This window comes from Chamaea fasciata, unplaced genomic scaffold, assembly GCF_029207755.1.
Source record: "Chamaea fasciata isolate MVZ Bird 193981 ecotype frontalis unplaced genomic scaffold, bChaFas1.0.hap1 SCAF_7, whole genome shotgun sequence".
NCBI lineage: Eukaryota > Metazoa > Chordata > Aves > Passeriformes > Sylviidae > Chamaea > Chamaea fasciata.
This window is the reverse complement of record NW_027094092.1, coordinates 779,347-804,494: the sequence shown is the minus strand read 5'-3', so window position 1 is coordinate 804,494 and position 25,148 is coordinate 779,347. Positions and strand designations below refer to the sequence as shown.

General features: G+C 50.2%; 2 protein-coding genes across 3 annotated transcripts; one reads left to right on the top strand and one right to left on the bottom strand.

Annotated features, from left to right (window-relative positions):
- Window positions 1–963: 963 nt before the first annotated feature.
- Window positions 964–5,433, bottom strand: SCT (secretin). Of its 2 annotated transcripts, XM_066186799.1 has the most exons (7): window positions 5,351–5,433; window positions 4,060–4,129; window positions 3,530–3,626; window positions 2,639–2,743; window positions 2,290–2,394; window positions 2,015–2,116; window positions 964–1,435 (listed from the first exon to the last, which is right to left on the bottom strand). In XM_066186799.1, exons 3-7 carry the CDS (start codon window positions 3,616–3,618, stop codon window positions 1,324–1,326), a joined length of 513 nt encoding a protein of 170 aa, XP_066042896.1. In that variant the 5' UTR covers window positions 3,619–3,626; window positions 4,060–4,129; window positions 5,351–5,433; the 3' UTR covers window positions 964–1,323. The 2 variants fall into 2 exon arrangements, with proteins under 2 accessions (XP_066042896.1, XP_066042897.1); XM_066186800.1 differs by lacking the exons at window positions 2,015–2,116; window positions 5,351–5,433 and having other exon boundaries at window positions 4,060–4,167.
- A 9,218-nt stretch (window positions 5,434–14,651) lies between these two features.
- On the top strand, window positions 14,652–23,942 carry DRD4 (dopamine receptor D4). Its single transcript, XM_066187097.1, has 4 exons — window positions 14,652–15,161; window positions 22,288–22,400; window positions 22,738–23,285; window positions 23,680–23,942. The coding sequence occupies exons 1-4, from the start codon at window positions 14,931–14,933 to the stop codon at window positions 23,880–23,882; spliced, it is 1,095 nt and encodes a 364-aa protein (XP_066043194.1). The 5' UTR covers window positions 14,652–14,930; the 3' UTR covers window positions 23,883–23,942.
- Window positions 23,943–25,148: the final 1,206 nt, after the last annotated feature.

Sequence of the window (25,148 nt, the reverse complement as noted above, 5' to 3'; positions counted from 1 at the left end):
AGTGGATCCCAGCAGCGTCAAGGCTCACCGGCAGTGCAGGAAATGCCCAGCAACGTGGCAGGGAAAACATATCTCCTTCTACTGGTGATTACTCTTTGTAGAGATGCTTCCCAGAATCTCCTTCCCGGAGATTCCACACCAGGAAATCTTCAACTATTTGAATCTCGGCAGCTTCCTGAAGTTTTCAGGGGACCTCTGCTCTCACTGATCTTCTAAAATTCTTCCTGATTTCAGGAAGTTCTCAGATGCTGCACCTCAGTCAGGTGGTTATTAGCGGCTTAATGAAATCCAGGCTGTCAACACTCCTCCCAAAGGTATCCCCAAAGGAATCTTTCCTAGCAGACACTTCCTGTGGACCAAAAGGAACAGCTGCCAAGGTTTGCTCAGCTCCTCAGGAAGGGAATGGTGCCTAGGTGCGCATTTGAGTGGGAACAGCTCCTTTTGCAGGTGTCAGGTCCATCATAGATGGTGCAAACTGCCGGAGCAGGACGGGCTGGGCAGGGCTGCACAGCACAGGATTGCAGCTGAAGATCCCTATTTTAGAGCTGCTCTCCAAAATCCATTGGTTTTACAGGAACGCTGGCGTGGCTGTTCCATCAAAGGGGGGCAATCTGCCTGTGTGGCACAGGGACAGCACATAAACCTCACTAAGTGGTGGGAACAAATTATTCCTCGTGGAGCTTTGTTTTTAGTGGCTTTGACAAAACGGGGCCACCAGCTCCAGGGGCAGAATGGAGAGGAAACAACTGTTACAGTGAGCATCTCTGTTGTGTAGCTCTCAGAACATTTCTTTGCCACAAGACCTAACACCTGGCTTTGTTCCTGCTACATGGAACCCTGACTCTGACCTCTGTGCACAGCTGCACTGCAGGCACTGCCCAATCCCAGCCATGTGTTCCACCATGCCTCACGTAGGGGAATCCTGGCAAAATGCTCCTCCCTGGCACTGCTAATAATCGAAGACGTTGTAATGGAACCACCCTTATTCCAGCTTCCCAAAGTGCAGCCGAGGCACAGGCACAGCTAACCGTTTTTATTTGGGATCAGCAGCAGGCAGCCAGATGCCAACACGGAGTGGAAGGGTTGTGCTTCACCCAGGCTCCATCTACTGACGGCAGCACACACACATACATTTCACTTGGGATAATCTCAGAGGTTTCATTGGCTTTTGACTGCTTTCCAGGATTATTTTTATTTATTTGCCTATTTCAAGAGTTTTTCGTAAGCAAGAGCTTCCCTGTTTATTTTCTAGGCCATACATGTGCAAAGCTGTCTCCTTGGCTGTTTCTTCCCCTTCACCTTCGTTCAGAAGCATCTGGATCTTCATTCAGAACCTTCTGGATCTTCCTTCATGTCTGCAACCAGCTGCTTATACAAGGGGCAAACATACTGGCTGGTAATGGCAGCAGCCTCCTGGGCATCTCTGTCCGAGCGGCTGTGGGAAGGGAAAAATCAGGGATAGTCCATTATTTCTGGGAGCAGGGACTGCAGGAACTGTGACAAAGCCACCTTGTGACATTCAAGGATGACTCCAAGGAGCAGGTTTATGACAGAGGGATCATGGCTGCCTGTTGCCAGGCACTCCACAAATGCACAGTGGTGTTTCAGCCCCACTGTGGACACAAGAGGTACTAAGAACCAACTTATTCCTCCCAATTAGAGTGATTTAAGAGCAGCATGTCTAAGGGAAAGTTGTTGGGCATTAGGAAAAGACAATATCCAGGTGCTGGGACAACCCATCCAGAGGTGTGTGTTTCAATCAGCAGCTGAATCTAGAAGGGGAGCACAGGCTTTCTTCCAAATGTAACCATTAGATTGCATTTCCTAATGGGATGAATAATTGCTTTAATCCCAAATGACAGCTCTTAGGAAATGATTCAGAAAAGATATTATTTTCCTTCCCTGGGTTTTACCATTTTTAACAACTGACTTTTCTATGGCTGTGCATAGAAAATGAACAGCTTCAGCATTGCGGGGCTCAGAGTCACAGAGGTGACCAATCTCTCCCACCTACCTGGTGTTCAGAAAGCTCTGGTACAACCAGAGGAAGCAAAGTTCCTCGGTGTTGTTTACTCCCTCTCTCCCCTGCATGTCTGTGTTGACCGGGCCAGGAGAGCTGGTTTAGATAAAGAAAATTAATATTAATTAAAAACCCCAAACACAGTAGCACCTGCACCTCGTGTTGTATCTGCTGCTGTGCTCACAGACATGGCTTCAGTGAGGGTTGTTGGCCCAGTGTGGCAGTGAGAGCCCTGCGTGGGGACCGGGACACCAGAGGTTTCCTCTCACCTGCGCTTGCGGCCCATGAGGCTTTGGATGAATTTCTGAACCTGGGCGTTGCCTCTCATCTTGCTGTACTCGCTGGTGAACAGCCCGTCCGAGTGCCTCTGGCTCCTGTGTGGGGACAACACGGGACAGTGGCTGCACCTCCCAGCCACGGCGTGCAGGACTCACCAGGAGGCACAGCACTGCCTCTCCTCCCACCCCTACGGGGCCCTGTCCCCCTCCCCTTCCCCTCCTCATCTTTGGGCAGCCAGTGCTCGGGCTGGCTCTGCAGCTGGAGAGCTCAGCAGGGCGGGGATGCCATATCCCCTGGAGACTTCCCTGCCCTAGGAGGGCAGGTGTGGCTGCTCCTCACCTGTCCTTGAGGCCCACCAGGTGTTTGACCAACTGCTGCACGTAGGCGTTGCCGTTCATCTTGCTGAGCTCGCTGTGGAAGAGCCCGTCTGCATGGCGCTCCATCCTGCATGTTGGAACAGCGAAGGGGGGGGTCAAAAGGAATGGTTTAAAAACATACAGGAACAGGCATTAAACACTGCTGCCTCAAGGCAAGAGGGTCCTGAACACACACAGGAAAGAATTCGTGCTACTTTGGCGAAGTTTCACAAAAAAAGAAGGGGGGAAGAAAAGGGAGTTTTAAAAATATCTTTGTTAAACGTCACACAGGAAAACGACCTGCCCTTGCTTTTACCGATGTAATCACCTTGCCACAAGAATGTGGGAATGGGAGGTTCTTGCTGATTCAGCACAGAAGAGTAGGGGAAGAGGCTGGAGAAGTAATAAACAAAGATCCAGAGACACAAAGCTGAAGAACACTTAGATAAGAGCAGCAGTGACCAGCCCTTGCAGGTGACTCCCTTGGTGAACTCGGTGAACTTAGAGGGTTGGCTATTTGTGATTATTTTCATGGGACCAGGCTATTGGAAATAGAAACTCTGCCCTTTATCAGGCTGTGTAAGTGCACAGGAGAAAAACAGACTCAGAAGTGTCTTTGTAACTGTGGGGTTTTTTTGGGGGGGTCACAAATTTTCTCCTGAATTAAATAAAATTAATGTTCCCATTCTTAAGCAAGAAAAAAACATTTACAGCATTTGCACTCACTTAATGAAATCTGTTTACGGGAGAAGAAGATCCACGAGCAAGCAGATGCAAGTTCAGGAAGGCAGCTAAAAGGCTGGATTTTCAGCTAGCAGGCTCTTTGAACAAAAACCACGGAGAAAAAGAAAGCAGAGTCCCAAGAAACGCTCACCTCTCCCAGGATGGCAGAGATGCTGAGAAGTGGGACAGCACAATCATGGGAATTATTACTTGCCACAGAGTCGTCATAATGGAAACCATGTTCTCCCCTGAAACAAAGCATGAAAGTTTGTGAACAGCAGGACAAGTGACCCTTGGTGTGTGTCTGGTGCAGTTCACATGCCCCACAGAGACAGGGCTGTGGAAGCACCACCACTGTAACTAAACAAGGCAGGATTTCCTGCCAGCAGAGATAAACACCTGGAGACAACTGCAAGGGGCTTTCAGACAAAAAACCCCCTACACACGCTAAATAAAATCCATTCTCATATAGAGGAAGGGCTCGTGTGTGCCTATATACACCTCTCCTCTAACCTTTCAAGAAGGAAAAGTGAAATAACACAGATCTGCAGTCACAGCAGGCCCTCCTATTTTGTTTTCTTACTGAAATAAAAAGAAAAGCACATTTCGTTTATCAACATCCGCGGCGTGTTTCCCCCCTTTCTTCCCAGGTTGTTTCCCCCTTTATTCCCAGGTGCTCACCTTTCCTCAAGGATCCCACAGCAGCTCTACCTGCAGTTTATTATACACTCCTTTATTTTTTGCCTTCCTCCTGCAGAGAAACAAACCTTCATCACTGTCCTGCAATCTCTCAAGATGGCACTTTGCTAATCCCAAATCAAAGTCCTCCCACTTGGTTTTTGCTTTATTCTGAAGCCAAACAGTACAAAGAACATGGAAGGACTGTCCGGGAATTTTGAACACTTTCTAGCCACCCTTCTGGGACTGTTTGCTGCTCTGGAGGTGCTGCAAGATGAGAAGAGGCACAAGGAGAAAGGACAAGGGCGAGGGATTTATACAGAAATTTATTCACCGTAAACTACAGGGCAAATATTTAATGGGGGCTGCAGGGCAAACAGATGAGAGGATGAAGGAACTATAAGCCTAATCTCACACACACTTCGAGTTTTCCTGCCTGATCCAGCTTTGAGGGGATGGAATAGTACAACAAGAAGGACATTTCAAAGATCAGCATCTTACTGGAGTCCAAACAAGGCAGACTCCACAGCCCTGGGATGCAGGAGGGGCTGAAAACAGCCACTAAAACCAGAGCATCCTTGGGCAAGGGGAACCTGAACCTTCAGGTGGAATCAGACGGAATGAGCCTGTCCTTCCATCTGCCCAACAGCTGTCACACAATCCCTTGACTCCAGGATCTCACCTCAGCATTTGGCCTCCCCTGGACTGGCATTTCTCTGGGAGCACCATATTTAAGAGGCCATTTGAAACCCCATCCCTGGCTCCAGAGTTTCCCCTCTCTTCATAACCTTTCCAGCTGCTAATCTGTGATCAACTTCTCTCTTTCTGGACATAATTTTGTCTCCCCTGGGTAGACCGTATTTGCTTGCTGAAGTTCCCAGGAGCAGTGATAGCTGTTGAGGACCTTCTCCTGCTTATCAGTAATGATTGCATTGTTTTTTAAAATTAGCCAGACCACAAGGAGCGGGTAGATCTCCAGTGTCATCACAAAAAGGGCTGCTTAACCTTCTTAGGATACTTCCAAGCTTTTCATTTCCTCCCCATAGATGCTGGTTTTAAGTGACTGCAAGCTCTTTGGCCAGCTGGGACCTTTAGCTGAAAGAACTATGCTCTGAGCCAGCCTGGGAGCCCCGAGGAGGAAAATCCCCCCCCATATTCCAGCAGTGCTGCTCAGGACACGGATGGCCTCATAGCAATGGCTCAGCAAGGCATCACCGAGGTCTGAAATCCACCCCCCAAAGCGAGAGAGGGGGAAAGGCAGCCCGTGCAGCCCACTCACCCCAGCTGGACTCACCAACCCTGGCTGCTCGCAGCTGATGCTCCACCGCCTGCTCCTCCTGGGGACCCCTATAAATCTGCAGCCTTATCAGAAGTAATTATTTGGGTAAAGATATGGATATGAGCAATCGTGATTAACAGCAAATAATGCAGCGGGGTTGGAATGTCCTTTTAATTACCTGGTGGGGTCATTCACAGCAATTTGATGGAATATTTCTGCTGATGGATAATAATTCCTGCTTCTGCCTATAATGACATTTGTTGGGCAAACATCCTTGTACCAATTGATTCACTGCGATTGTCATCATTATTTCCTGGCTTTAATTACCTCTTGATAGGAGCTTAATCTTCTGTTCTTGTCATTTCATCCTGGCTTGGGCTATGTTTGCAATTGCCAGGATCTGTCAGTGAGTCCCTGTGTGTACCAGTGATTTGGCTGAACGACGTGTCATTTTTTGGGGGGAGCAAGCATTGCCTGATCAGTAGGATCAGGGCTGACTTTTCCATGAGGGGACAACACCTTTTGAACTGTGGTTTCAACTGGGAAAGGCCTGCCAAGTACAAATTCTGCCACAGCACCTGAAATCCAGCATAGTTACACATGCATGGAAAACATCCTGAATCTATTCCCTGCCATTGCTGGGGTTTGTTTGGGCTCAAATACTGCAGCCAAAGGTGACATGGAAACAGAGGAAGAAAATAAATTCTATCCTTTTCTCTCCTTCTTTATATGGCATAAAATAGTTTGGAACAAATGAGCACCATAAATTTTTTTTTTTTTTTATCTTCCAAGCGGAGAAATGGGAGCTGTATTACCACCTATCTTTCTTCTTCCTTGGAAAAGCACAAGGTGACCCCAAGACTAGAGGAGTGGGAGGGACAAGATTTCTTTCCCATCATCTTTCCCTTGGAAGAATGCCCCAGGGCCTGATGAGCAGAACCTCAGCCCTCCAGCTTCTGCCTGCAGCGGTGGTGGCAGCTTCAGGTTTACAAAAGAGGCTGAACGACATGTAGGGAGGTGAAAACTACTAATGTGATTTTCCTTCCTTTGCAGACAACCTCAGTGGGCCTGAAATGCCTCCAAGCTCTGGGGAAACTCAGTTTGCCATGAGACTCTGGATGAGGACAGAGAGGTTGGAATGACAAAGTGGCCCCACGATGGCAGCAGAGGGTGTTTAACAGGACACTGCAAGGTTCTGGGGACTGGAAGAACATGAAATAAGTAACCGGATTACTTACTTTGCAACCACAAAAAAAAAATGGGGTTTGCCTCCAGCAGCAGGGGCAGAGTGAAAAGGTGATGGGGTAGAAAATGGTGTGACCATGCCCAGCACTGCTGCAACTTAACGCAGGTGACAAAAGTGGGCTTGAGCTCCAGTGCAGGTCTGGAAAATTCAGGAATGATGAGGAAATTTGGGGCCATGAAGTGAACTCCAAAGCATTTTCAAGCTGAAATTTATAAATGAATAAACCAGCGCCCAAACCAACTCCTCAGTCCTGAAACAACATCTGATTCTCCTTAACCAGAATTTACATCAAATTCTCATCAGGAGACATCATGGAAATGGGAGTAATAAAGAATCCTGCTTAACAGTATCCGTTGAAAGGAGCTTTGTGAATTTGCACCTTGCTTCTCCCATTCTCCATTTGTGCGAACGCTCCAAGTCCCAGCCGGGGAGTGGAGATTCCCCTTGCCCACATCCAGCAGGCACAGAGCAGGATTAAATCACCCATTTAGATGGCATCTATAACCCATTATCTATGCAGAGAAAAGCTTTCAGCTGTTTTCTGGCTCTAAGAATGATAGAGAAAATGACTGGCCTCACCTGATCCCTGCTCCTGTACCACTGCCATGCCCGCAGGCACAGGAGGTCGGGGCTGATCCCAGCCCCTGGCTGCCCTGACTGACCTGTCCTTGGCACACAACCCTTTTACAGGATTTTAGCAAAGTGCCCCAAACAGGTGACACTGAGGAGTGTGCACACACACTCCTTGAAGACAGCGGGGAGAAATGCCCCAGGACAAGATGGAGAAGGGATCTGTGAGCTTTGGGGGCCACCCCTGAGCTGCTCTGGGGACGCTGCCAGGTATAAAGCCGTGAGAATCTTTGTGCAGTCACTTGTGCTTGGGCTTGACACTGACTGACATGCCCAGTGTGGAGAGACCTGTGATGGGATGCATTAAGTCAATCCAGTTGCCATGGGTGCCTGGGCTATTCCCAGTAGCCACGCTGATGCCTGGGGACACCCTCGTGCCGACAGAGAGCAAAGATTATGAAACACAGGGGTCACCCACCTGTTCAACATCCAGGCTCTGGTTACTGCTCTGTCTCAAAGGCATCTGAGCTGAGAGTGGATCTGAGGAAGGTCTTTTCCCTCCTCTTTGCAGTGGGAGGGCCACCAAATCTGCAGTGTGAAAGGCAGCATCTTAGAACCAGGTTAAATGACTTAGCCCCAAATCTGGAAATATTTGAGAGAACATGTGAACCTGGCATTTTTGATGTTGGAGGTAAAGACAAAAACCTGCATTTTAGAAAAGAGAGGGTTTCATCACAGAGCTACCTATCCTGGCCCATAGCACAGGGAGGATGCAGGCAGACTCTCCAAAATCAGCAGTCAGAGCTCTGGGGGGTCGTTCTGAGTTCTGAAGGGGAGAAATTCCCATTCACCCTTCAAAGTAATTGAAGCAGGAGGTCAGAAAAGATTTTTCCCTGGAGAAGCAGTGGAATGCATTCAGAGTCCTCCTCCGGAGAGCATTAAGAACAGGCTGGATAAACGCTGTTATTGTCCCATAGACATCATTGCTCCTGCCTTGGACAAGGAAAGCCCATCCGACCTTTGGGGTTGCTTTTACTCAGGGCAATCCTTACAAGGTTTGCCCAATCCTCGCCAGCCTGTCCAGAACCCAGACCGCAGGATCTGCTGGAGCTGCTCTTCTTCCTGGAGACACCCTGATCCCAAAATCTAACACCCGTGCTTTGCACCACGGCTTTGGGATGGCAAAATGCACAAGGGTCAAGCCAGGCCAAGAAAGCTGTGGGAGGACCATGTGATGCCCCACACAATGGTGTCCCAAGTCCTGACGGAGCCGTCCAGGTGCAGCTGACCTGTGGGGAGCCCAGCACAGGCTGTGCCCCATGCAATGGCAGCACCAGCCCATGGCAGGGCAGTTTATTGAGGTCAGATGGTACTAGGAACTGCACGGCTAAATCCTTCCTACGTAAAATACCCTTTAATCAGCTTATGGGGTGTTCAGGAACTTCTACCTCCCCCATTCCTTTTTTTTTCCCCTTCCTGTGTCTGTGTGAGGCCATGTGGGCAGTGGGGATTATCCCTGGTGTGTTTGCAGGTGAGCCTGGCCCACGCCACTGCGATGACGGTGATGCTGCTCCAGCTGAGAGCAGATTGGAGGCGATTCCTTGCATCACTCCCAGGTCTGTAAGAGAAAGGACCCTAATTGGAATAAGGGGATTGGAGGATTTAGCCTCCTAAATGCTCCTTTCTTGCACAGGATGGTTTCAGGAGTGGTTTTAATCTTTATCACCTGATCCCGTGATTTTGGCTGCAAGAGTGAAGAGTGGGATGGAAGGAAAAGACAAGCAGGGCAGCCCAGGTGGGCTTGGAAGAGGAAGGAAAATCACAGTCCCAATACGGTCGTGGAACCTCAGAAAAACACTTACCCCAATCTCAAAGGGGCGAATCAAGCTAAGAAGGTGTGTAGATCCAGGTGATGTGTGTCTCTCTTTCTATCTACCTGCTCCTGAGGTGGCTTGGATTGCCCGTGTCTCTCCCCTGCTTTGACTGAAACATGTGGCACTTTTCTGGATTTGCAGCAGTTTAAAACGAAAACCAGATGTGAGGGACAAAAGCACAAAATGTCACATACCCGGCATTGTGCCTGCTTGGTCTGAAGTCAGAAGGGAAGGTGCTGGACACGCTGGTGGCATCCATGGCTGGCAGCATTGTCCAGGGGCAAGGAGAGCAAAACATTTGTCAGGAGCTCTGGGTTGTGCTGGAGCAGACCTCAGTCATTTTGGTCAAAGTTGTATCTGCTCCCTGCCAAACTCTTGGGTGACATCTGCAGTAAACCCCAGCTCTTTTGAAGGAAAAGATTAAATGTTAGGTGTTTGGCTCACACTGGGGAAAGAAAAGAAAGAAAGAGAAAGAGAGAGAGAAAGAGAGAGAGAAAGAGAGAGAGAAAGAGAGAGAGAAAGAGAGAGAGAAAGAGAGAGAGAGAGAGAGAGAGAGAGAGAGAGAGAGAGAGAGAGAAAGAGAGAGAGAAAGAGAGAAAGAGAGAAAGAGAGAAAGAGAGAAAGAGAGAAAGAGAGAAAGAGAGAAAGAAAGAAAGAAAGAAAGAAAGAAAGAAAGAAAGAAAGAAAGAAAGAAAGAAAGAAAGAAAGAAAGAAAGAAAGAAAGAAAGAAAGAAAGAAAGAAAGAAAGAAAGAAAGAAAGAAAAGAAAGAACCCAAATGCTTAAAACATTTTGCTAAGAATTGGGAAGAACAAGGGGAAAAGTATCCTGTTGGTGCAGGATTGGTACTTTGGGTGCTGCCAGGGTGCCTTGGCTCTCCTGAGTACAGGATAAGAGGTGCTTTGCAAGTGAGAACATCCCTCTGACGCAGGGATAAGGTGCTGAGCCAGAGGGTCCCCTGGGGTGCCTCCCTAGGGATGCTCCACCTGCGGATGCTGGATGAGCCAGGCCTATCCTGCAGCAGGAGCACCTGTGGCAAGCCTTGAATCTGGAAAGGCTGCCATGAGGCACTTCCCTCCTGCAAGCAAAGCACAGAATCATGGAATCACTGAGGTTGGAAAGGACCTCCAAGACCATCAAGTCCACCCTGTGCCCAACCTCCACCTTGTCATCCAGCCCAGAGCACTGAGTGCCATGTCCAGTCATTTCTTGGACACCTCCAGGGATGGGGACTTCACCACCTCCCTGGGCAGCCCCTTCCATCGCCTGACCACCTTTTCCATGAGGGAATTCTTCCTGAGAAGAATTTCTTCCTGCCTGCTTGGGAATGGGTACTGTAGGGGGAAAGAAGGGCTGGTTTTACTGCGGCTGCCGCTGTGATCCAGAAAAAGAAAAGCCAAGCTCAGGGCACAGTCTTTTTATAGGAAGAAGGGAACGCTGTTTTCCCAACATATGAGTGCATCATGGCTGTCTCCCTGTCACCAAGGAAGCCCGAAGCAGTTTTTAAAGCCAAGTGTCACCCCACCAATCACCTGCTGCAATTTTACACCCTATGGAGCTCTTTCCAAAGCTCCCCTGCTTTTCCCACCCAAGTGGGAAAAATAATAAAATAATTGCCTGCCTCCTGGTTATGTTCCCTGGGTGGAGCATCACATCCCAGCGCAGGTGTCACCAAAACTGCAGGGAAAACAAAAAACTCTCCAGCAACATTTTTAGTGTTAGAGAATCAAGGCCAGGACGTGCAGCAGAAATAATTTCATCCCCACACTGCCTGGGCTGTGCAGAGAAAATCACGCCCTGATCCTTTAACACAGGGACGCGGCCACACAGGGCTGGGTGGCCTCCTCCCCAGGCCTGCTGTGGCCATCCTTGCCCTGCTGGCCCAGCACGGCTTCCTGCCCAGCTGGAAGCTCCCTGTACCTGGAGTTGGGGAGCACCGAGCACGCTCACACTTCCCACGTGTCTGGTTTTCTCGCGGCTGTAATTGGCATCAGCGCTGTAATCTCAGCCTCCAGCTGTTTGTGTGTCTGGGGAAGAGGAGAAAGCACTTCGGGGGATTAATCTGAATTAGAAGAACGATGTGCACTGTGTCCTGGCCGGCAGGGCCAGCTGTCCCAGGTGTGCCGTCCCAGCACCGAGCGCAGCAGCTCCTGACGCAGCAGCTCAGGCTGCATTTCGGCTCATCCCTCTCCGACTTTGCCAGGGACCTGAAGGGACATCCTTCCTGTCTGCTAAACAGGAACAGGCTTTGCCAAAATGAGCGTGGAGGGAGGTGCATTTAGAGGTGCTTGCTGCTTCCAGTCACGCCTTTCCTGCCTGTGTCGTCTTCCACTTCTCCCCCTGCCCAGGAGGTTTTTCCCAACAAGTGGCTCTAATAAGCTCGGTGATGTTTTAAACCCAGTAGGAGCTCTTGAGTTATATTGTTTCGATCTGTCCTGTGCCACAAGCCCTTGTGTCTCATCGGGTCACCCTCGTGTGAGGTCAATGACGTGGTTAAGCTGAAGCCAGGCATCCACAAAAACATCTAGTTTTGACTCCAAGCAAACGGAGTCCACAGTTTCACCCCCACAGCTAACCACTAGCATCAGGTTTTACATCTTACATGGATTTATCAAAACTTACCAGAATGGTAAATGTCAAAAGATCCATCCAGCATGTAAATAAATCCCTGCAGCTTCTTGGGGGGCTGGGAGAGCCTAGAAAGCCCAGAAAGCTGTGCCATCCTCTTGCCTCTCTTGGAAAAGCAGACCTGAGAGGGGGGATGCTGCCTCTGCCTCTTTTCTGAGAAACGCATTACAGGAGATTGGAAAGCAGGATGTCTTTGTTGCCGGTGAGTGTCTCACAGAGAATTGCCCGGCTGAGTATGGCAAATAAAAGGAATGCGATTGGCCTTGAAAGCTCTTTGTTTTCCTCCCTTTGAATCTGAAAGCAGCTGGGAGAGCCGGTGCTATCAGGGCACTATTCATCAGCTGAGTTTGGCACATCAGTCCTGAAACTTTGGCAGCCGCATTGTTCCCCTTTTCTATTTAAATTTGTAGTGCCTCAGATGCGAAAAATTATGGTGATAAAAGTTCCATCTCCTTGTGGAGACTCTGACAGATGTCTCACTTTCACAAACTTCCTGATGCTTTGAACTGGCTGGGAATCAAATCCTCCATTAATTTATCCTGGGGGAGTCTCTGCAGGACTCCTCCTTGGCTCCCTGGCAGAGGAACAGCTTTCTTTGGTTGGGGGCCAGCTCCACCACAGCCATCAACCACGCTGCTGATCTTCCTGAGTTTCTTTTCCAAACAGTCCGAAAAGGCAGATCTCCCACTGGTCGGTTGGTTTGGGTGTTTTTCTGGCGCTGCCCTTTTCCTGACACAAGGAGCAGCTGTGGTGCTTCCACAGCTTCTGTCACAGTGGGATGGGGGAACAAGGACACTGCAGGCTGTGCACCCGAACAAAAAAGGGTTGTTCCAAAACACCAGCCACATCAGACCCTCTCCAAAGGTGCTCTAAGTATTCCCAGTCCATCACTCTGGCATAACTTCTCCTGCTTTCCATGAGGGTGACCCACGACTCTGTCCTTTGTCACAAGTTTTTTGTGCAGTGACACGACAGGACTTCTTTGGATATGCAGATGTAAAACAGACTTTCCTTCTCCTCTTGCTAGGAGGGCAGCTCCTCTTATCCAAGAAAGGAATTGTGTTTAATGTCTGTAGCCTGTTTGCCATGGAAGCACTGTCCTAGTCAGTGGATTGCACGGCTACTCACTTCTGGAAGTCAGAAGCATTATTTCCCATTAGTTTAATCCACTCCAGGATTAAACTAGTTTAGGATTAAGGCCCTGTTAGTCTGGAATATGAGCTTCCACACTGAGAATTAAGAGCCATTCAGCACTAACCCACAGGGAAAACTGAGATCATGAATGTAAATTAACTGTTAAAGGGGATTAGAGGAATGGCACTAATTCCTGTGGGAAGACAGGAGGACAGCTCTCTTGGCCACTCAGATGGTTTAAACATAAATAAATTACGAGTATTCTGTCGACACAGTTTCATTAATGCACTTCAGAGCCTCCTTTTACTACTTTGAGTTGATTTCTCAGAGTAAAAAGGGCTCTAGTGAAAGTCGTTCCACTGTCCCAGCCCCTCACTGAGTGAGGACTGTGTCAGGAGTCAGGCTTTGGGGGACAAACACAGATAGGAAAAGCTGTGACCAGGTGATGGAGACCATCTTCCTTGCCTGAACTTTCCAGCAGATGAGGAATCACCAAGCTCCGAACCTGGCAGACGTGCAACCATGCTTTTGTCCTCCTGAGTCCAACACAAACCATTCCCAGAAGGAATGTAGAGATAGAGGTATGTGAGTACCTACTCCAGGGCTGGTGCCAGACAGATCTAGAGCAAGACCTGGTCCTGCTCAGGCCAGCTGGAATTGTCTCTCCTGCCTTTGCACACTAGAAGAGGGAGATGACTGGATAAACAAATCCATGGGTATTGGGATCGACATGAGGATGGGCAACCTTCACTGGGATGGGAGAGAAGGGTGGCACAACTCCCTAGTTACTAAAGACGTGGCACTCTTTCTGGTTTTAGAACAGACCTGGAAGTCCCACCTCTGAATTGGCAGAATTTAGCCAACCAGACTGTTGTCCAAGCGCTTAAACCAAGGGAATTTTCTCACGTACAAAATTGCAGAGCCACAGCAGCTGGGCAAAACAGACTGTGTGGATCAGCTGCTGTTAGTCCAGTCCAAGGGAAGGACAGTGCTTGGATGTGGTGGTGCCCCATGGCTGACAGCAGGGCTGCGGGCTTTCCGTGCTGCACATGCTGAGGAGGAACCATGACCCTTTCCAAAAAAGAGTAAGGGAACTCTTTTTTTAAAGGGAACTCAGCAAGGGCAGGGTTTGGGGAGAGGATTTCTCCCTCAAGTCTCAATAGTTTGCATGAAACTCTGATAGCTGCAGCCTCTAAACAGATCTTAGAAGCAATCTGTCTCATAAAAAGCTTCCCATAATGTATTTTTTCCTTTCCATGCAGTATAAATGTCCCTTTACTGCTATGCCTTCTTTTCCCAGTGCCTTCCACAAACACCAGGCTGACCTGAATGCTTTCCTGGCATTAACATCTGGGCTGAGGTTTGGTGGCACAGCTGCAGAGATGCCCACAGGGTCTGTATCAGCTCCCACACCTCCCAAGTCATCTGGGCTGGAAATGGGAGGTCACACCTCTCTGTGCTTCCTAATCCTGCAGGTGCATAGGTACCCCTCAAACAGCATTTTTCTCTCGTTTTCCGCAGTGAGACACCCCAGCCCTCCTGTTCAGCTGATGACCTGCCACCCCATCTTTGCTCCCACACTTGCTGCCTCTCTGTTTTCTTCCTGTATCCTACATTTCTGCAGTTGGTTATTCCTACCCAGGCATGGCTAAGGTGCAAAATTCCTTTTGAAGTGCATCCTGCATCTGCCAACTTATCAAGAGCACTTTGAATCCCCGCTCCGTGCTCCAAGACGCTCGCAGCATCCTGCCTTGGCACCACCTTCAAATTTCATTATGGACTCTCTGGATCTTCACCCAGTTTAATTACGAACTCCTAAACATCACCAGATTCTACTCACGCATCGGAATACAATTTCCCAGCCATTCACCCGACCTGTACTAATTCCGATTTGTCCCTCTAACATCGCTTAAGAGAACAACCCCGTGCGAGAACGCAGCAGGACCTCTGCAGCGCTCGGGACACCGGGACACCGGGAGCCCGTCCCCCCCCCGCCACCCCTTAAGCCTCTCGGTGGTGACCCAGTTGTCCCCGCGGGGCCGGGGCCGGGCGGGGCGGCGGAGGCTCCTCCCGCGGCTCGGCGGGCAGCTCCCGGCGGCCGGCCCGGCTCCGTGCGCGGGGCTGCGGGGCCAGCGCGGCGGGGCCATGGGCAACGGCACCGCCGGACCCCCGCCCGCCGGGCCCGGCCACAGCATCGCCGCCCTGGTGCTCGGCATCCTCCTCATCCTCCTCATCGTCGGCGGCAACGGGCTCGTCTGTCTGAGCGTCTGCACGGAGCGGGCGCTCAAGACCACCACCAACTACTTCATCGTCAGCCTCGCCGTGGCCGACCTGCTGCTCGCCCTGCTCGTCCTGCCCCTCTACGTCTACACCGAGGTGAGACAGCCCGGGGACACCGCGGGACGCCGGGCTGGGGCTTGTGCGCCCGCCGAGCCCGCAGGTTACGAGGCAGCGGGGGGGGGCTAGAGACCGAGTACCGACGGTCAAAGCCGCTCTCCGGGCTTGCTCCCCACCGCCACCCCGGGAGTGTGCCCTCCCCGGGACTGCCCTGTCCCCCGGGATGTGGCGGTCAGACCCCGGCTGTCACCTGCGAGCGTCACGGCATCGCACAGCGCCGCGGGACGGCGGGCGGCGGGCGGCGGAGCCGCCTCCGGGCGAGTTCCTGGGATCCCCGTCCGAGCCGCGCCGAGTGGAGGCGAAGCGGGGTGGCACTCCCCTGGCTTGCACGCTGTCCGGGTTGCCGTCAGCTGATGGGTAGGAAGAGACAGGTGCTGTGCTCTGTTCGGCATGAAGTGAGCGGAGCTCGGCGATAAAGGGAGATCTTTAGCATCTTTTGCCAGCAAACAACTTTCCATGCTGGCTGAGAAGGAAAAGCTGTCTTTTCCGGGTGGGATTTGGTCACCCTGCACCGAAGGGGCTTTGGTCGGCAGGTTGTTGATCGGCACAGGCCTGCCCCAGCGTGCCACGGCGGTCGTGGAGCCATCTCGGGGACATGGGGCAGAGTTGCTGTTCACTCCCAAAACCTGTTCGTCCCCAAGGCCGTGACAGCTGAGGGAAAGAACGACACGCACTCCCGAGGTGGAGTGGTTCTCTCTGTAACATTTACTGCCAGGGATTAATAAACCCTTGTGCTTGCAGGGGGATGTTTTAGAACCTGTCAGTACCAGCTGGCAGCTCTTCCCTGCTCAAGAGGATGAAAGCATCCACTGGGCCAAACAGTGGGTTTTTCTACCCATCCTGCTGGTAGCTGGTAGTGTGGATCTCCTTCCCAGCTGTGGAAGAGCATCTCCCCTCTTGTCCTCTGTCCCAAGCCCTGCGGAGCACCCCATGGCTCAGCAGGCCCTGACTGTGCAGGCCTGTACTCCCCTAAGCAAGGCAGGCTGCAGATTACAGCTTAGAATGGTCTCTTACCTTGTCCTAGGATTTTGCAGGACATTGTGACCTCTCTGAAGACAGGTATTGTGGAACAGCAGGTTCATCTGGGGATCCATGAGAAGAGCCAGTGAAGAGCTGGAGCATTAGGTCCCTTCTTTTTCCACTGTGCTCTTGGTTTTGGTGGATTTGCTTTTCCCTCATTACCTCAATTTTGCTGGTTAGAAAGGCACATTCTTCATCATTTTTCTCAGCTACTTTTTGCAAATTGGGATCCCTTTTCTTCCTCCCTCTTTCCGTTGTCTCTCGATGCCTTTAGTCCCCAGGTCTCTCTGTGGGCAGTCATCAACACCAGAGTGGTTTCCTTTTGCCTGCAGGTGGGAGTTTTGCTGGAATATATGAAATATAGGTTAACATATTATGGGGTACCTTTGAAAATGCTCCCAATGGGACAGGAGTACGTGGGGCTTTCCTTGGATACCACAGACATTCTACAAGTTCTGGATTCTCAGGTAACGGGTGTTCAGACCTGTGCAAGCTTTAAAAACCGGGGCTGTCCAGCTTGTGGTGGCACTTGGTATGTTCACTTCCATGGCTGTTTCTAAACATCAGTTCTGTGAGGAAATTCTTCCATGTCTCTGCTCCCAGGATATTAAACACGGGGGATGAAGGTGCTGTATGACAGAAGTTCCCTCGTGTCCACTGCAGCTCCTGCAGCCAGGCAGGCATTCAGAGGAACAAAACAGCACTGGCACCACTCCGGGCACTAGGAGAGCATGCATGGAGCAGGTGTGGGAAGGGCTGAACAGGTACGGAGAAAGGGAGGGAACGGTGCAGCAGTCACAGCCCCCTCAAGCAGGCAGTGGGGCTCTGATGTGTAGAAACTCCAGCTGCAGTGTTGCAGCAGTTCCCGTGCCATGCCTGGATGCTTCTCTGTGGGCTCAGAGCCTGCAGGTGCCCATGCTCATTTTAATCGTCTCCTGTATGCTGGTGCAGGATTTCCAGCTCATTTTGTTCTGAAATTAGATAAGGAAAAGGGAGAGTAACTACTGAATCCATGCCAGAGGACAGATTTTTTGTGGTTTCTTTTCTTTTCTTTTTTTTTTTTCCCTTGGAGGCAAAACTCAGAATTAGATGATGGGATGCAAGACGCAGGGTGTAGCGATTGATCTTTAAAACTAGCTTGGTTTCAGCTTGCACTCTGTACCAAACACGGTAGCCACTGAAAATATGGCCTGGACAGTCCTGAATGTTCACCTAAACCTTCATTCTTGGTGTGGGGTTTTTGTTTTGTTGTTTTAAACTTTAGTACAACTCCTAGACACAGTAAAGGAGGACTCTGAAGGCCTATGGAAAACTCAAAAAGCAGCTGAGGCAGTGGGTTTTTGCCTTTTTAGCAGGAACAGAACAGTAAACTGAGCATTTTTTCACTCAGCAGAAACTCGCTCACCTTGTGCTCTTTTCCCTGTGAGGTGGTGTCTTGTGTTCCAGTTTTGGAAACAGTCCTCCAGCTCAGGGCTTCAGAAGACAGCAGGAGGGACTTAACTTTTGAAGTGACATTTGACACCCCACAAAAAACAGATCTCCTCCAAGCCCCAGTGGGGATGGGATTCCTTCTTGTGGGATGTGGATGATCCTTTGCTGCCACTGGAGCACAGCGGGAGAGTCCTTGATCTTGGCTTTTATTTCTCGTTGTTAAGGAAGCTCATTTCAGACACTGGCAGCAGTTATGGACACACACTCTCTTTCCACTGGACTCATCCCAGTATGGAGCAAAGACACGTCCCAGTGTTTTCCAGTTGTAATTACCATACGGCTGCCTGCCCTGGTGGGCAGAAGGCACTTAGCTTCCTGCTTGCTTGGGGATCTCAGGTCTTAGCAGTATGATGGGGAGAGGTAATGGTGACTTCCATGGGGAAGTTGCACTGCTCTTCTGCCAGCCTTGGCTTTCTGATGAGTGTGTCAAGTGCTTTCCAGCAATCAGTCCAGTGCCAGAAAGGCAGGGATGATGGGAAGCAAGAGGGAAAGAGATGGCCTGGGGCACTCCCAGGCATTAACTGTTACTCCTGAGGAGCAGAGTTCTGCTTTCATGCAAAGAGAGGCCAGGAGAAGATCCCGGAGCGTGCCTGGAGCGTTGGTAGCACTGAAACAGGGGTTACCTGAGGAAGCAGAGCTACAGTGCTGTGGAATTCCTGCAGGATGTCACTTGGTTCTGGGTGGCTTTGGGAGGGAGCTGCATGGCTCCAAGGGCTTGCCTTGTGTGTAACTGCTTCCTCTTCCCAGAGACTGTGACAATGTCAGCAGTCCCAAAGACTCGGGGATACTTGCAGGAGTTTCTACAGTCCTCATTAAGTGGAGGCATCCCAGCGATTAGGGCAGGCACCAGGAGAAGCTCCACGCGTAAGCGCACCTGTACCTGTACCTGCTGCTCCTGTGATCAGCTCTCTGCTAATCCCTGCCGAGCAGCAGAGCTGGGAACAGGCCTGAGCCAGGAAGCTGCTGGCAGGAGCTGAGGGTGTTGGTTATGTAAACATCTTTGCCACTAAGACCTGTGTAAGTGATTAAGGAGGAAACAGTTTGAGCAGATTTGCATGTTCACCTGGCTCCTCCTCCGTGTCAGGGAAGATGAATGTTCCCAACAGGCGTGACGATGGAGCAGCCAGTACAAACCACATGAGCTATCTTCTTATCTTGGTGCAGGTGTTGGGTTCTGCCTGAAACTTTCAGGGTGTCACTGGTTTGGTATCAAAGCATCTATTTTCTCACAGTATTTTCTGCGCGCCTGTGATGCAGCTCCTCTAATGAGAGGCCAGACCTCGACCCTCTCCGAATTTCCCCTGGCTCTCTGTGAATGCATATCAGCTTGTTCGCAGCAGGATTTGGGATTAGTCTTTCCTAGAACGTTACAGTTTTAGTGGAAACAGATGTTATTCTGAGCCTGGCAGGTGTCTGAGCCGCACAAAGTACCAGGGAGGTGACACAGGCCAGCAATTACAAACCAGTGCTTAGGGGTTTTTTTTCAGGTATCAGTAATTGAGGAGAGCTGTCTTGGAATTCTTGGCCTTCATAATGTCTCAGGTGGATGATCAGGCTTGCTCATGATCTCTGAAAAACCTTGACCTAAATGACTTAAGAAACAACATCAGGGCAGACATGAGGCACCTCTGTCTTATGTCCCACTCCCTCCTCTTCCTCTCCTCTCCTCTCCTCTCCTCTTGCAGGCTGCGTTGTGTATTCTGGGGACTGTGACAGTTGTCATAACTCATGACAAAAAGCCTCAAGTCAGCATCTGGTGGACATGGGGACAATTCTTTGGCTCTGATGCTGGACTTTGCCCACTGGCAAGGACTAGTCCTCTTCCAACTCGTGTCACAGCCTTCGCACTCCATGCTGTATCTTTGAGCCATGGCTGCACTGAGGCAGATGCTTGTTCAAAGTCCAGCTGGACATCTCCTAATTCCCTTTCAGGCTCCTGCTGTTCCCTGCATGTGGCAGGACTGAGACAAGAGCTGGTATGAGAAGAAATAGGACTAAAACCTTTGGCTCTGTCCTGGCTCCTGCCCTCAGGAGCTCTTCTGGCATCAGGCTGGTTTAGAAGGCAGAGTTTTCCTTACAAATCAGCTGTGATACCAGAACGGGCTGACTAGGAAGGCAGCTGCAAGGGCGTTTGAGAAGCCAAGTCTGTATCCTGCCATCCACCATCCTGTAAAAACTTCTGCATTGTATTCTGGAAAAGTGGAGAGCTCAAAGAGCCGCTGAAGGTGCAGTTGCTCTGGAGCACTTCTTAAAGGAAGCTTGAGCTGTTTGTGATCCCTAAATCTTTGCACTGTGTGCCTTGATGGGCTAATCTGCTGCAGCCCTCTGGAATTGGGTACTCCTTAATCACATGGCCCAGCAAAGCCTCTTTTCCAAAGTTACTCCCATCAGAAGGGTCCTTGGCATGTTTTGCCAAGGTGGGCAGGTGACAAACACCATAGAATGGGAAGTTCTCCCCTAGCACCTTCCCAAAAGCCAGAGTCCTGGGGGTTGGTAGGGAAAGGGAAGGGTTTATAGTATTTCCCAACTTGAATCTCACAGGATACAAAGGTGCTGCAGCCTGAGAGCCCTTGTCCTTTTCAGAATCAATTAGTTCCCCCAAATCGCAAATAGGTTTGGAAAACTTAGCCCAGAATCAAATTTTGTCTCTCATAAGCTGAACTGAAGCTGTCAGGATGGCAGGGAGCTTGGCAGAAATTTGGTAATTGATGATTCAGGTCCCAAATTCAGTTTGGAGTGGCTGCATTGTGCTAGAGAAGAGGCTGAATGAAGCCCTCAGGTCTGACTCCAGAGCTCCCCTGGAGGTATCTCAAGGAGACGCTGCACGAAAATAGCAAAACAGTTTCTTCAGAGACTCCTTTGGCTTTACAGCTCCTCTAATCATAATCCTGTGCTTGACATCATTACTGGCTGATATTAATCCCTGCAGAGCTGCCTGCCCTGTTGCTGGCAGGGGCTGGGGTTCGGCACCTTGCTGGCATTCTATGGAGCGTTGTTCCCCACGTGGCTCCACTCTGTGCTGGGATGAATGAAACCAGAACCTGTTGTTCAGCACCAGTACAGGAACAAATCCACACCTGCTTCCTGAAGCCTGCAACATTAGAGGGCAGCAACATTAGACTCTATGAGCACTGGCTGGCTACTGCTATAGAGAAAAAAGTCCCTGGGATTTTTATGTATATACATAAATAATTTTTATGCAGCACATTTTCTATAGATAAAAATATATAATAAATTATATATATTAGGTGATGCACATTATCTGTAGATATACAGAGAAAAATATATTACATGTAGCAATATATATACTATAGTAACATTTATCATATCTATTTTAATAAAAGCATATAGAGAGTACAGATAGTGTTTGCTATTTTGCAATATCAAAATACAGCGTTTGAGTCAGACATGACAACGGGCCATTGCTACTGAACATTTTTTTTTCAAGCTAAAATTATAGTTATTTGTACATTTTATTGGGTTTTTAAGTGAACCTCTCTCTGCAGAGGGACCCAAAGGACGGTGGAATTTTCCTCACAGTCTCAAACTCAGAGGAAGAATTCCCTGCTGCCCTTGTGGTGACAGCCTATTGAGCTTCCTGGTTTACCTGTGCAGGTGCGAGCAAACTGATAGGTCTCTGCCTGTGCTCAAGGAGCTCATGGGAATAATGGCACAGGGATGGGATCGAGGTGACCTATTTCTGTATCAGCCTAAAAAGTGCTTTAATGTTAAAGGAACAAGCTGGGTGTGTACCTAGGTGAGACAAGCACTCGATTGGAACAAAGTGCTGCAAGTGGTTTCTGGCTGTACCAGCATCAGCCATTGCTGTCCCTCTGTCTGTCCTGCTGCCTGTCATGTGCTATGGGCTGTGCAGAGCCTGTGCTGCCGGCTGAGACATGAGCGAGCTGAAAATCACCAAGGATGGCAGAGTCAACACTTCCAGGTGGTTCAGAGGACTGACACCGGTCCCTGCTGCTCTGCCTTGGTGCCTGTGACCGTGGGGAGAGAATCCGAGGTTGTTACTCACTGCCTGGACCTGGTCTCCAGACACTGGACTTGTCCTTATCCTGCCAGGCTGGAACAGTTGTGTAACACAGGGAAACCATTCACATTGTCTGCACACAGGGGGTTGGAGCGGTTCAGACACAGAAGTGGAAAAGGAGCTTTGTGCTCTGTCTCTTGCTTGCTTGGGGGCTGAGCTCAGGATGTTGTGCAAGGCAATACTGCCTTGCTGGGGAGATCTCAGGCTCCTGAACGGGGGCTTTGAGGAGTTTGGGGGTACTTGCCCTCACGCAAGGCAGCGCAATGTCCTTGGTCCATTTCTCTGCCCAGAATGACTCACTTGGCTGTAGTGATGGTCTGAGGGCTCAGTTCTCCAGACAGGCCAGAGCCACAAGCCGTGAGCAGGCTGTGGGCTCTGCGCGGGGCTGATTCCCATGTACTGCTGCTGCACTGGGAGCATCATGCCATGGGAGGAGCACTCAACTTTGGACCGCTTGTTTGGAGGAAACATGAGTGTTGAGGCACCCAGGCATGGCTATGCTCCTGTCATTTTAAAGGACACAGCATCTGCTGACCCCAGGGATCTGTTCAGTTCCAGGGAGGCGTGTGGTCCCTCAGCATGGTGCTGTGTGACGCCCTGATGACCATGGATGTGATGCTGTGCACAGCCTCCATCTTCAACCTGTGTGCTATCAGCGTGGATCGGTGAGTGGCTTCCTTCTGCTGCCTGGGCAGCACACTGGTTCCACAGGCCCCTGCCAGTGTCCCAAGCAGGGAAGATTCTGCCCTCCCCTGAGGAGGGTGTTCTGCCCTAATGTCCTCCATCACCAGGTTTGTGTCCCATCAGTGGTGGCCAAACTGAAAGCTTGTGTGATGAGCCAGAGCTGTCCCTTGGCTGTTCCGGTGGTAGCCCAGGCCTCGGCTGTTAGTAAAGTAAATTAATGGGGGGAAGGACAGTGACAAGGACCTTGGGGCCCCTGGGTGTCATTACCAGCGGTGCCACCACCACACCAGGACTGACTCACCCAGGGCTGTGTTGCAGGTTCATCGCTGTTCAAATCCCGCTCAACTACAACCGGCGACAGATCGACCTGCGGCAGCTGATCCTTATCTCCACCACCTGGATATTCGCCTTTGCTGTTGCATCCCCAGTCATATTTGGCCTCAACAATGTCCCAGACCGGGACCCCAGCTTGTGCCAACTGGAGGATGACAACTACATCGTGTATTCCTCCATCTGCTCCTTCTTCATCCCATGCCCTGTCATGCTGGTGCTGTACTGTGGCATGTTCCAAGGACTCAAGCGCTGGGAAGAAGCCCGGAAGGCCAAGCTGAGAGGCTGCATCTACGGAACCAGCAGGAAGCTGTATCACCCCCCAACCTTGATGGAGAGAGAGCAGACCCGGCTGGGGCTGCTGGAGTGCGGCCCCTATGCCCGTGCCGGCCTCCCCGGGGAGTGTGGGATGAGCAGTGGGATTCAGACTGTGTCCTACCCACACCTCAGGTATCCGCACCCAGGGCACGGGCGCAAGCGGGCCAAGATCAACGGCCGGGAGCGCAAGGCCATGCGGGTGCTGCCAGTCGTTGTTGGTGAGTGGCTGTCAGGGATGCCTGGGGAGGGTGGGAAATGTGCCACCGCAGTGCTCAGACTGGCAGGACCTGGGTGAATCCAGAGCAGTGCCAAAATCCACCACCACGCATGCAGTGTTTATAACCCAACCTCCCTTCAAGGCAAACCTGTGACTCCCAACATCTTACATTCAGAGCCAAAGTGAGACTAACTTAGGACATTTCATCAATGTTTAGGACAGGAAAGACATCCCAATTTTTTTGCCTGGGCATAAGCCCAGCTCCACATGTCAGCACAGCTTCTGCCTTCCTACTGAATGCCTGAGCTGTGTCTATCTTTTTTGGCTCAGGCTTTGTTAAATTAAACCCTTTTGAACATTCACGTCACCTTCTCTCTTTATTGTCCTCCTGGCAGGTGCTTTCCTCTTCTGCTGGACACCTTTTTTTGTGGTGCACATTACCAGGGCTCTGTGCAAGTCCTGCTCCATCCCCCCTCAAGTCACCAGCACTGTCACTTGGCTGGGCTACGTCAACAGTGCTCTCAACCCCATCATTTACACCGTCTTCAACGCCGAGTTCAGGAACTTCTTCCGCAAAGTCTTGCACCTCTTCTGCTGAGCCCTCCACGCTGGAGGAACCACTGGGTCATTTTTTGTTTGTTCATTAAAGATCTCTTTCTGCTGCCGGTCTGCTGTCTTTGTTGGGGATGAAGGGAGGATGAGGAGAGCTGGCAGCTGAAGGAAGGGGCTCCCCAGGTCCTTGTAGTAAGGTGTTACAGGTGAGGGCCAGCGGATGCAGCTTGAATCCTCTTCCCACTGGAAACTGCCAAGTGTGGCCACTTCTTTAACACTTGCTGCTTGATGTAAGCAGGGATAATAACAGTGATTTCTAATCTTCTGGCTTCTGGTATTAACAGGGCTGTGAGGTGACACGGATGCAAATCTGGGGGAAAAAGGATTGTTAGGCTAATTTCCCACATGTCCACATGCCAGACAAGGGTACCAAGCTCATTTCCAGATGTCCATATGCCAGGTGAGAGTGAATCTGCCTACGCAACTTCCTTTCCCCTTATCCTTGATAATTTTAAACCCAAAACGTGATTTCACTCATGTTTAACAAGGGTCTTACAAAGGCACCATAATGTTATTGCTAGTGCTCCAGAATTTCCTGTGAAGACACGTGATTTCTGCCATGAACCATTTCCAGCCTCCTCAGGAAAAAATCCTTCATTCCTTTAGGGGAACATGGATGCAGTGACAACCACGACAGCCAGTGGGACAGGTGACGCTCATTGCTGGGGCTCAGAGGGGAGAAGAAGAATATTGCAGAAAATTACAGTCTTCCAAGTAATGATTTTGTACAGGATTGTTGCTTTCCAGGAGGGAATTTGCTTGGAAGCAGAACGGAAAAGGGATGTCTTGAGTGCTCCTTTGACAAAAAAATAGCAAGTGCTCAATTTCTCATCAGCGAACAGACTCAATTCTCCCATGATTATATTGTGCATTTTTTTAGCTGTTGCTCACTGGGTTGGGACACAGCTGTCCCAGGGACCAGAGCACTGTGGGATTTCCAGAGGTGCTTTTTCAGAGCTGTCTTTGCTGCACCCGAATACAGGACGCAAGAAACCCAGTAAATGAGCTGTTTACTGTAGGCTTAATTAAGACTGTCTTCTCAATTAACTAGTTGTCTCCAAGTTCTACACAACAGGCAATCAGCATTTAACTGTGAGCAGCAACCATTCCCAACACTCAAGTGCTACTCTGGGAAACAGGAGTGAGCATTTTGCTATGGGAATGGCAGGAGTTGCCTGTTTTTTCCTTCCCAGGAGAATCACAGATAATTTCTGTGCCCATCCTGCCTCAGTTCCTGCTTGGCTTTCATTGG

Bases quoted from the DNA above. Each gene is read 5' to 3' on its own strand.
- SCT (XM_066186799.1), bottom strand. From the start codon at position 3,618: ATGGTTTCCATTATGACGACTCTGTGGCAAGTAATAATTCCCATGATT. The intron at 2,117-2,289 runs GTGAGAGGAAAC...TATCTAAACCAG, and splicing joins CTCATGGGCCGCAAGCGCAG to CTCTCCTGGCCCGGTCAACA. The intron at 1,436-2,014 runs GTAGGTGGGAGA...CCCTTCCCACAG, and splicing joins CAGAGCTTTCTGAACACCAG to CCGCTCGGACAGAGATGCCC.
- DRD4 (XM_066187097.1), top strand. From the start codon at position 14,931: ATGGGCAACGGCACCGCCGGACCCCCGCCCGCCGGGCCCGGCCACAGC. The intron at 15,162-22,287 runs GTGAGACAGCCC...GGATCTGTTCAG, and splicing joins CCCTCTACGTCTACACCGAG to TTCCAGGGAGGCGTGTGGTC. The intron at 22,401-22,737 runs GTGAGTGGCTTC...GCTGTGTTGCAG, and splicing joins TGTGCTATCAGCGTGGATCG to GTTCATCGCTGTTCAAATCC.